Genomic DNA, 12,089 nt, shown 5'->3' with positions numbered 1-12,089 from the left:
AGGTGAATTTGTTTGTGGTGGGCTTCGGCAGCAGAACCCAAAATCCTTTGCAGAGTGCAGCACTGATCCCCCCTTGGCACCTAAGGAGAGGGCACCAGCCACCAGGCCACATGAGCTGGTTGCAAAAATCAGGGGAGAGGCTGAGAACAGGTTCTTATCTTCTGGTGCTGTTTTACACTTGGCTGTGTGTGGAAAGTGTTCGTAAAATATTTTGGGGTCCTTTAAAGAACGTGGTGTTCAACTGCTGGAAAATGCTGCTGTTATATAGCTGCTAAACATAGTATTTTGCAAACTGCACATCCTGGAATAAGTTTTTTCTTCACAAAAGCTTTTTGCAACACACCTACTATTTTGTTGTTCCATTCTCTTCATAAAACATGTTGATCCTTAAAGAAAACTAAATACAGACAGGATTTTCAAGTGTGTTTGAATGGTTTAAGAGCACAAGTCCTTCCAAAAGGCCACAGCTCAAGGAGATGTGTCCTTTGCTGTTTCTGCTTTGATTTCAGGGTGCTGTATGGTTCCCTCATGCTTGGCTAGGTATCGGTCATAAATGATGGCTTAAGCTTCAGAGGACACCTGAAATAATGGTCAGGGCTTTGGGTATGAATAAGGATGGTCAAAGTGTTCCCGGGGCCTGATTTCAAGTTAAGTGTGAGAGTTTCAGCAGTTAGCTTCAGTGCTCGCATTGCTGGTGCTCTCTGAGATTGAGCCTTGCATTGGGAAGCCAGATGCCAAACACGGCACCTGCTACCTCTAGTATTTATGAATCAATACATTTTTTAGAGTTAAAGCCCTGTAGCCTGTGTAAGATGAACGCTGGACACAGATGATGGAATTTTGTTTCCTAGGGAGAGGCAGATAGCATCCCGGGCATCTTCTCTGACACCCCATTATGCCTTCCCTGGTCTCCTGTACCATACCTGTGGGTCCCGTGCAGATATTGTCAATCCTCAGGGGTCTTTCAGCTCACTCCAGACGCCTCTGTTTGGGCAGCTAAATCCTACCTAGGATTTGGGGTGATCATCATCTTTCCATAGATGTTGCATATGGGCATCCTATCCCCAATTCCCTCGGATTGCTATAAAGTGGGTCGTGATGACTAGCTTGGATGGAGCTGTCACCAGCCACATCCCTAACCCAAACTCTGTTAAACTGCTTGAGGAGCACAGATGCTTAGGAGGGAGAGGTGTTATCTAAGACAGGTGGAAATTCTTGATTTGCAGCCTTTGTTCCCATTCTCCACCCTCTGGTCCTCCTTTCCTAAAGTTGTTGTCTTCCCCCCCCCCCCCCCCCCCCCCCCAGCTCAAAATTGTTCTCTCTCTGACAAAAAACTTTTTATGTTATGCCCATCCCATTGTGCTCCTATTTTTAACTAGAGCTTTTGGATGTTTCCTGTAATCAGTACTAGTATTAATTAATGGTAAGACTAATGACATAGAAGGAATCTGTTGGGACAGATCTCACCTAAGGAGAGTGATAGAGAGGGGCCGCCCATCACTCAGGCATGAGCTGTCCCCTGAAATTCCAGACAGAGTGGTGGTTCTAGTTCTACACTCAGAAGTATGAAGATTAATATTAAACAGGACTCCTTCCCCCCCATCTAAAATACAATTTTTCCATCAGATGGACTGTGCATTTTAATTACAAGAGTAAGATGGACTATTTCTCCAAGATTGTGATTTTTTTAAAAAAGGAGGACAACACCTCTCGAAAGTTAATAAACCCTTTGGGTGCTTTAGGGTGTTTTCTTCCATTATTGGGTATTCTGGAGGAGTTTAAGTGTAAGACAGAAAACCAAGAGTTATTTTCTGCTCAGAGACAATCCTGACCTGGCTATATAAATAGACATTAAGTCCAACAGGGTTTTTCTGTCTTTGCCCACCCCCCCCCACCCCCCAATAGATGGGCATGTGCTGATGCAGGAGCTTAAAACGAACATGCTTTTGGTTCCACTTGGAAGCCAAATCCCAACATAAGCCATCCCCAACCCCTTCATGCGCCGATGGCTTGGCTGGCCCTTGCTGTGCATGCTGTGCTGTAATAACCTGCGAGTTGCCATGTTGTTTGGAGGCTGCCAGATCATTTATATTCCATCTGTTCTTCCCCATCCATAGCACTCGCCAGCCCTTCACCCTGACTGCTTTTTGTGTGGCTGGGAGATGTGCATGGCGTCCCCATCCCTCAGTTGTTTGGCTGCTTTTTGACCCACTCCTGTCTCAGCTCGTTAAAGCCATTTATCTTGGTAAGACCTAATACCCATCATTAGGAGTATACTGCAAAGGTCCTCACGAATGTAGCTGCCTTCATGGCTCTTGGGAGCAAGAATGTCTCTGATACCAAGGTGGCATTCAGGCGAGGTGGAGTCTCATGGTACCTCTGTGGACCAAGAAAAAGTTCTGACCTCTCTGCAGCTCCTTTCTGACGGTGGGCTTTGCAAGGGAGTTGGGGGGGAGAGCAGTCCAAGGAGGTAAATGAAGCCAAGCCCCGTCTGAGATGCCCCGAGGGTCTCTTTGGCAGCACCATATGAAAGTTAGGGTTGGAAGAGAAAGGCCAGAGACAGTTCAAGCAAAGCAGATGGGCTGAGTGGGAACTGGGTCCCTCAACCTTCCTCATGCCTCTGGCTGTATGTTTAGCATGTGTTGTTTTCTTTCTCCATTACGAGCCAGGGTTTCTCAGGATGGTGAGAGGTTAGCAGAAGGGCCTGATCCCGTTTACTTTCTGCATCCAGGCAGGGTGTGGGAGAGTTCATACATGACAACCTGAGCTCTTGCCTGTTGCATCCCTGGGCATGGCAGCGTTTTCCAGTGAGAGGGGCTGATGTGCACCTGCAGCTAGAATCTGCGCCCTTGTCAGGGGTGGGTGATACCTAAAAGTCATCCCTCTAAAGATGGATCATTTTTCTCAAAGAAAGCAAAAACCAGCTCTGGTCCTTAGCTGTTTCGCAGGGTGGTTGCAGCCCACAATGTGCACTGAATTTGTTCTCATCCTCTCTTCTCTAACAAATCCCCCTTGATTCCTCAAAGCAATTACTGTTGTGACGCTGCTGAGGGCAGACTCAGTGCCGGGTGCCGATGAAAGACTCAGTCCCTCTTCACAGCCGAGGGTGTGATAAGAGTGAACGGCAGTCACTTTGAGCACTCCAGTAGGTGTTCCCACCTGTGTTTTCCTTTCCACTAGACTTTCCCACCTGCGAAATGGGACCCGTGTGTGTGACACAACCAGGATTTGTTAGTGAAGTGGCATGGTGGTCTTGAATGCTGTCAGAGATTCAAAAAAACAAACTAAACATGCAAAAAGAAAACCCCACCCAAAACCCCAACCCCAAGTCGATGCTTATCTGTCTCTTTTACCTCTGCCACCCATGCTTGCACTGCCCAGGCAAATCGAAGCAGGCGCTGTGTTCCCACACAGCCGGATCTTTGCCCTAATGGGATCCTAAGGGGATCTTTGCCCTAATGCCATCTGTGGCGGTCCGAGCCATACGGAGAAGGTGTATTTGGATTTAGACCGGCTACTCTGCGATGTTGCTGTTTCTATGGTAACTATTTTTTATTCAACAAGAGGAGCTTAAAATCCGTAGGGCTAAATTCAATCCTAGGCAGAAGCATCTGCAGTTTTTAAGGGGCTCTTCAGTAGGTGCAGTTTATAGCTGGCTCTCGTGCTCATTACTTCAGGGTCATGGTATCTCTAAAGCCTTCCTCCCAGCACCCTTTCCTCTTCATCCCACCCCACACCTCTACATTTTGGTCCTCCCGTGACTGCAGCTGTCAAACTGAGGAACAATTTGCTTGTGTTGTGTCTTACCGGGGGATTTTTGTCTCTCTGTGGAGTGTGTCTTTGGGGAAAATTGCTCTGTGTTTAGCAAAGGAAGTTGATGAATCACAAACAAGACTGATTCATCTGCAAATAATGCAGAGGATTGCATTTGGGAGTGTTTCTTTATTATGTTTTTTTCTCAATTAAAAAACGAATGCCAGATTCCTGTAGAGGCAGTTTAACCACTGCTATTACTGTGTTTGTGACTGGTTACCACACATGAGCTTTGTGATTAAAATTAGGCTATTAGAAGCAGCCAGTTTCTTGGAGAATTAGAGAAAACACTGGGGGAAGCGATATCTTTGAAAACAAAACCTGAATCAAATAATATGTTTCCAATCATAACAGATGGGGCCCACTTGTGTGTCTTTTAGTAGGGTGGAGCAGGAGAGATGTGACTGAAGGCAATAGCATTTCGCACTGTTACAAAGTTGGTGAGGATTGAAGGAGGCACAGGTCAATCATTTATTAATTGCTCAGTGTTTCTAATCAGCCTCTCAACTTTGGCAACTTTTCAGCATTCAGACTTAGTTCTGAATTTTGAATGAAGTTGAAGTCTTATAGTCCGTGTGAATCTGACTGTGCTGGACCAAAAGAGCCGTGACTGTTAGAATATTTGAAAATTAAGAGTTCACATTAGAGCCTTTTCCTCTTACCTGCACACTGGATAAGCTGCTGGGTTTAAAATGAGGCAACACCAGCATTCCATCTTGAGCAGACTGGGCTAAAAGTGCAGATTTCCCAAACTGGAGGTGATGCCTTTCCTTGGGTTTGTGGACACAGCTAGAGCAACCAGCCCCTAGCACGGCTTCCCTGAATATCACAGGCAAAAGCAGCTTAGCCAGGTCCTCCTGCTCTATCTGTGTTATTCAGCGCCCATGTAAAATTACCTGAGCTCCACTCTTGTGACACGGACAAACTTGAGATTATTTATGCTTAAGTAACCTTTGTTGAGTAGACATACTCAGAAGCCAGATTTAGCAAGGTATTTAGGTACCAGGAAGGGTAAATGGCTATGATGATTTTGAAGCACATCTTTTTGAGTTCAAGACCTAAAGCCAGTGCCTGGTGACTTTTAAGTCTTTAAAATACTTTCTTAAGACTTTTGCATGTCACCCACACAAGTACTCCCCTAAAGTCTTGGCTGCATCCTTACGAATCCAAATACTGTCTGAAAACAGTTTGAATACTGTTTGTGGATCTCGTTTGGAATGACATTTAGGCTCCCAAGTCACCTGACATTTTTGAAACCTGCACTGCTGGCGACTTGTTAGCTGTGAAGGAGAAAATGACGTGGCTATCTCAGTACCTAAAGAGGAGGGTTGGGAATTAGGAGCCTGGTTCTCTTCACAGCATCATTGGTGGCTTTTTATTTGACCTTCAGACATCCCAGCTCCCAGCCCTGCTGGTGAAGCTGGGTGCAGGCAAAGCCCATCGGTATTTTTGCGGAGGGGTTGCAGGAGCCTATGCGGTACGAAGATGGAGCCAGTGAGGCAGATGCATATCAAAGCGGGGATGTCTTTCAGGTGGCCCAGAGGATCACAGCCCGTGAACACTGGCAAATTTGTAAATGCATGGTGTTCTAAAACTGAGTGTGGGGCTGAGTTAATTGCTTCTTGGGGGTTATAGTGAGAGCTGTGACAGCCGTGGCTTTTGCCAGTGGGTTTGGGCTGTAAGTGACAGACGTTCAGTTGAGGGTTATGCAATTTTCCATTCATTACCCGTGAGCGCCGTCTCAGGCTTGTAATCCATCATGTTAGAGATTGTGACCCTTTGAATGAGTGACCGTGGTACTCGTACCACGTTAATTCATTGCACTTTCTGTGGCATGATTTTTCACTTTGCTGCAAGGGACTTTTCTGCACCCTTGTCAATTACTGATCCAGCTTACTTGACTGCCCTCCAGCAGATGGAGGGTATTTCCATCTCCCACTCCGGGATTGTGAACCCCAGGACAGGCAATCTGCTGGTGTAAATCCATGTGGGCAGTGGGGCTGCTCCTGGGAAGCACTGACTGCTGGTGGGAGTGAAGGTTCACCGTGCACGAGGCTATAAAATGGTCCAGATGGTCAAAATTATTCTGCCTATTAATCCCAATTTCAAAGAATATTGAAACTCTCTTGCAGAAGTTGCTAGAAAATTGCGACTGCTGACATCCTTATCGGTACCTTGGAATGTCATGAAGTAGCAGTCGAGGGTCAGATTCTGACACCCATAATGATTGCAGGCATTTCTTTTGCTCGGCTGTGGAGCCTGGCGGGGACCAGGGGAAAGTCTCACCCCTGCAGGCCTCTCTTGTAGCTGCTTTTATTAAAGAGGCATCTTTCCTGTCAATGTGAGTAAAGGGGGGAGAGAGCAGTTCATTATCCACTGTATCACTTTGAGTCTAATACTAATTAAAAGCTTTGCCTTCACTTCTGTGGAACCTATTCTTAGAAATTATGTAAATTAATTGGAGTTTTGAAGAGGAGCATATGCCAAATCCTAAGTAATTCCCTGCTGGCTGAGGCAACTCCAGCACTGGAACCGGAGAATGGCGTCAAGATCATTTTTTCCTTTTGTGGCTGCAAAAATCTAAGGCTGCTTTGGTAAATTTTGATACTTCTCTTTAGCAAATACACGAGAAAGATCAAATATCCAGACCCTGAGCATTTGTCAGAGAGGTACAATACAAAGGCTTTTTCTCCATGAAAGCTTTCCTATCTCAAATATGACATTTAACACGGACAAGCTTTTTACTTCCGCAGCCCTTCTCCAAATAAATGTGTGTTCCTGCTTCAAAGGGGGTTTTGACCCTCGAAAGGCAGACGTACCTGAGATCCCACAAACTCCCCTTGCGAGTTCACTCTTGATATTAATTTAATGGGGAAGATATTTACATGCTATGCTGAATGAGAAGGGAGATTTGATCCTAAGGTACATAGCACGTGGAGGAAAGTGGATATGCTTTTGAAGTAAAATAGCTTTAAGTGTTATTAGCTCCCTCGTCCCCGATTATTTTTTCCCTTTGAAAAAGGCCAAAACAAATAGAAGGAGAAGACTCAAAGAGAACAATTCAAATAAAAATGAGAAGCAATATGTTTTGGTCTCGATATGTTTTGGTCTCAATTAAGAAATCACTTAAAAAGTTGAGGAAACTACTTGCATGTTTAAAGATAAACACGATTAAGTACTTTGGTGGATCTTGGCTTATTATGTATTGATGCTGGATACGAGTGTGAATTGAATCATGGGAAGATGCTGTGGTGTAAGCTTGCTTCCAGGTGTACATTTTTCAAAGTTGCCTTTTCTTTGCAACCTCACCCTAAGGATTAAGAGATGCTGGTGTAGATCCTCATGTCGGAGGAGGCAGCCCTCCAGTCCAGATGCTTTTTGCCTTTGGAGATTTGAAGTTCATTGCTGGCAAGGTCTGGTTTTTGCAGCCATCATCTTTTCCCAGATGAAGCCTTTTCAGGATTATAGATGGCAATTTGGATAGCCTGTCAGTCCGATGCATCCCTGGTCCTGGGCAACCTCTATGTACAAGGAGCCAGATTCTCTTCCCTGGTTCAGACTTTGATTCACTGAACTATTGTGCAAAGCTGCTAGAAACGAGTCTTCTGTCTCTCTGGGGCTTTTGTGATACGGAAACGACTGACAGCAAGCGCAGGTCCATACCTGATGGTTATGCTACACTGCAGGATGCTGAGACTCCTGAACGTCTGCTCCTTCCTCAGCCATTAATTCACTGGGCTCTGGGCCATCATTGCTAAATCTTCCTCAGTTTCTCCATCAGTATATGCTTCTGCTGTGAGACTGAATCCATTACGATTTTTTTGGACTGCTTTTTGGTTCTCACAGAAAAGGCTCTGTAACATTGAAGGTTGGTAAGATGAAAACAATTCATTTAGCAGTGGTTGGAGCTTGTAAAAGTCTTTCTCTCTAATGGCACCAGGAATGTAAGATCCCAAAATAGAAGTTGTTAAGTCTACAAGTGAAGGCAGTTCTTGGGGAAAAGAAAGCACAATGGCATACAACTTTGGATCAATAGAAAATCATTTTAGAACAAGAATAAAATGTGTAGCGATGAATGTAGATGGGAATGACATTGCTAACCACTTATTAGATAGCAGGCTTTCTGCATGTATTTTGGAGTCGTCTGTGTGTGTGTTAAATATAATGTCTCTTTTTATGCTTGTGTTGGCTAATGCACAGATGGTTTAGAAATACTGTAGGACATTTTTATTGAATGAACACAAAACATGATTGTTAATCTGGAATTAGGATGCCAACTTGTACGCCTGTTAGGCAGGGGTCAGGAGGAATGGAGTGATTTGGTAGATGTTAAACACTAAACTGGTGGCAAATCAGGGAGCTGAACCTTGGTTTCTTCTGAGTTTCGGGGCTGCATCCTGCTGCCATCCCCAAATCTGCTGTGTGGAACCCCTCTGGGTGCAGCCAGGCTTGATCCCAGGTGGAAGGGGGTTGCAGTGGGCATGTAATTGCATGTTTTCCCACCAACATGTTCTCTTGGTGCCCGTGTTTTGGGTCAAAGTTCATTGTCTGGGCCATAGTCCACCACTTTGGTCTCCTGGCTGGAGAAAAGACCTTTCTATCTTCTTGCAGCACATGGAAAACAGCCCAGGTCCTTATTATGGTGCCCTGCAGGAGGTAGACACCCGCCAGGATAAATCAGGGCCACCCTGAGCTGTTTACATCCACGTTATGCATTGCCCTGGGGATGTCAGGTTGAGTCCTGGCACATCGGGACCTTTAGTTGCTCTCAAGATGGTAGTGGCTGTCAGAGGTGAAGAGGCTGTGCCCAGGGGAGGTTTTCAAGCAGGCATTTCTCAGACAGGTCCTCACTTTGGTGTTCTCCTTGTTGACCCAGTTCACGTTAGTGCTGAGATGGATGCACAACGTGCTTTAGATATGATGGGCTTGGTGCTGCAGATCTGTCCTCTAGGAGTGAGGCTGTCCCCTCTCCTTCTGTGGTTGGTCTAGCATGAAAAGAGCATAGGACCAGAAGTGCCCAGTTGGAGCTGGGGGTCAATGTGGTAATCAGCTGAGTGGCAAAATCCACATGGACACATTTCAAATGTATCGGCCCCTCCTTGGTGCATGGCTCTGGCATACCATGTGTTCCTCTTCCCTGTCTCATCCACAGGATCATGCTGATTTGCGAAACCACTTCTTCACTGTGGGGATGAAGCTGGAAGTGGTGAATATGAGGGAGCCATTTCATATCTGTCCTGCATCAGTGACCAAGGTGAGCTCCCAGAAAGGGCTGAAGAGAGCCTGATTAGGAACCTCTTACTGATTTCCACCACACTTAGGAAAACTCAAGAGTGGTACTTAATTGGCTGGAGAACACATTAAGACATATGTTTAAAATCCGTGGATGTTCCTAATTAATGAATTGTTTCTTTCCCACAGGCATCACCAGCTAACTGTATGCACTTAGATCCAATGGGGATGGCATGTCCATCTCCCATTTCCATGCAAAAAAAAAATAGGATCCCTCTTTTACCTCTGTTTCCCCTCCATGCATATGTATTTTCCCTGCACATCTGGGAAACCTTTGGAAATAAAACAGCTGGATGGAGGCAGTAGCTGGGTATTTAATCCACACTCTCAAAGGCAAGAGAGAGGAAGGCTGTGGGATCTCCTCCAGTCCCTGCTCAGCTGTGGGCACACTGAGTGACCCTGAACCCCAGCACTTTCCCTTGCCTCAGTTTACCCATCTCTAAAACTCAGACTTTGATCTCTTTGGTAGAAATACTTTGATGGAAAGTGTTACATGAGAGCGGGTTATTTTCAGGAGTAGTTTAACTCCAGGGCATGACTGTTTCATCTTTCCACATTACCTGATGTTACAGCATATTTAACTTCTGATTTTGTTTTCTTGTTTTTCACCCCTTAGGTTTTTAACAGTCATTATTTACAAGTGACCATTGATGATTTGAGACCTGAACCCAGCAAAATCTCAATGCTTTGCCATGCGGATTCCTTAGGGATCTTGCCAATACAGTGGTGCCTTAAAAACGGAGTCAATCTCACACCTCCCAAGGGTTCGTATTCCTTCTTGGTGATTTGCAGGTTTCCTCTGAAGGAAGATTGCTTGTTATTGTTGCCTTTAAAAACCATGATGCTTTTCACTGCAGAGCATTACCCTAAGTATCTCAAGCCAGAGTAACTCTCTTGAATCACTGGAGCTGTTCTGGCTTATACTAGCCCATGAGCATCTCTGCAAACAGGTCTTGCTGGTGGATTGGTGATCATGTGCTTTGTAGTCTGAAGCAGGCTGCACTGAAGCCTAGTGAATTCCTGTGAAATGCATCTTAGCGATGCTTTGTGTGTGTAGAGAGCAAAAGGAGCATTACCAGTCATGTCATATTGGAGGCAAACCAGGCATCTCCCTGTAGCATCCACCTTGATACAATGCCGAGGCCAAGCAAAGCTCCTACATTTGAATGCCTAAACTAAACTCAGAGCTGCCAGCTCAGGAGCATGTAGGCATTTCCTTAGATGTCTCAAAAAATCCCAGGCGAGGGCAAATGGCGAGCAGTGTTCAGGTCAGAGCCAGGAGAAACAGTCTCCAGCCGTGCTATTTCCAAACTTCGTAGCAGTGCAGTTAATTACTTGCAATCTCAGACAACCACCTGCAGTGCCCTAGCAATATTTATTCACTTGCAAAATGTGTTGGTTCTCTGGAATTTTAGGTTTTTGAAGCTGGCTGGGATGTCGACTCTTTGCCAAAAATTGGTGTTGCTTGGGAGAAAAAGAAGTATCTCAAAAAAAAAAAAAAAAAAAAAAAAAAAAAGGAGTTGTTTTTTTCCCCCACTATATTTTGTGCACGCAGTTTTGTCTTACTTTTGGAAAAATTAGGCTGCTGCCAAACCCAGGGAAGCGAAGGGTTTTTCCCTACCAGATTGAGTCCTCTCATGTATATCCAGAGTGTCTCTTTGGCACATGTAACTGTTGCTTTTACTGAAATAAATGAATGCTTCCTCCCCCTTAAATCCAGGTACAATGATAAGGCCTGTGTAAGTGCTCACTGATATTGGCCAGAAAAGTTGCTAAAAATGAAAGTAAATTAAATTTTCTGGTTTTTCCACCCCAAATTCACATGCAGCTGATTAACTAAAGTGGACTGTAGGCCAGACACTTCTCTTTACAGGGATAGTCGGACGTAATGTTTGAGGTGTCTGTCTGAGGTGATATTTTACAGGTCAAACACACACGAACTGGTTTAGATGCCAACATTTTTAGAAGTATCTGTAGTATCCATCATACGGATATTTCTCAACTCTGCCAGTAAAGTGTGAGGCGTAGGTCGTGATCTGGTGTGATGCCTGGTGATTGGGGTCCACCTGGGCTCCTGAGAAAGTGTAAAAAGTCTCCCCTCATTCCCCCAGTGGAAATAAAGTTTGCTTTCTGCTGTCAGATCAGCAGTGCTGGAAGGAAGCTATTAAAAAGGCGTACAGCGAGTGGCAGATAGATGCATGCTGTATGTTGCTGTATTTCTTAGACTGTGTATGAGGGCGGCATGCCCAAACTGCATTTTAGCACATTTTGTGTCAAAAACCTTTTCCACCGGCAGACGTGCTCTTTGAGTCACTAAAATATAATCAGACATCATAAAAATACGTTTTTTAAAAAAAAAACAAAAAACCCCCACAAACCTCCGAAAAAGAAAGCGGAGGGAAAGTGGAAAGCCTTCAAACCCCCGCTGATGGTGCCAGTCTTCTCTGAGCGGAGTAATACCGGCTCTGGATGGGTAACCAGGACTGATAGGGGAGGGCTGCAATGCTGCAAAAGCGAGGAAGGCTGTGGCGTGAGCTGGCGGCTGCTGAGCAGGTCTGCAGGAGGAGGAGGAAATCCCACCATTCCCACCCAAATCTGGGCTGTCCAGAATTGTCCTTCTTGCACCAAGGTTTGGCCAGCCTCCTGCTTCCCCAGCGCTCACGCATTCCCAACCAACATCACCTTTAACAGAGAATATATTGGCAATATTCCGTGCTGCTCACACAGCTCTCCCTGTTGAAAGGCACAAAGTTCCCATGAAGCAAAAGATGGCAACGGAAAAAAAGTCCTTTTTGTCAAAAGGATTTATTTGCTGTATGCTGGGCTTGGGTTTTTTTGGTTAATTTATGGCTGGCAAGGAGGTTTTCTGATTGTAAAGTTACTTGATTTTATTTCATCAGAACGGTATAACCAGGTTGGGGTGTGTGGGCTTGGAGTCCTTTATTTGCCTGATCTCCACTCTCTTGTCTTTTTGCCTATGGGGC

The 12,089-nt window shown here is 45.2% G+C and overlaps 1 protein-coding gene across 2 annotated transcripts in view; it reads left to right on the top strand.

The window, feature by feature from the left end:
• The window catches only part of SFMBT2 (Scm like with four mbt domains 2), a 122,907-nt gene that overhangs the window by 64,501 nt on the left and 46,317 nt on the right, over positions 1-12,089 (top strand). For both annotated transcript variants that reach the window (XM_040595859.1, XM_040595860.1), the window contains 2 exons: positions 8,966-9,067; positions 9,722-9,869. In XM_040595859.1, the coding sequence (XP_040451793.1) occupies positions 8,966-9,067; positions 9,722-9,869 (250 nt within the window). The remainder of the gene's footprint in view (positions 1-8,965; positions 9,068-9,721; positions 9,870-12,089) is intronic.

This window comes from Falco naumanni, chromosome 5 (assembly GCF_017639655.2).
Source record: "Falco naumanni isolate bFalNau1 chromosome 5, bFalNau1.pat, whole genome shotgun sequence".
NCBI classification, from domain to species: domain Eukaryota; kingdom Metazoa; phylum Chordata; class Aves; order Falconiformes; family Falconidae; genus Falco; species Falco naumanni.
This window is presented reverse-complemented; position numbering and strand designations above follow the sequence as displayed.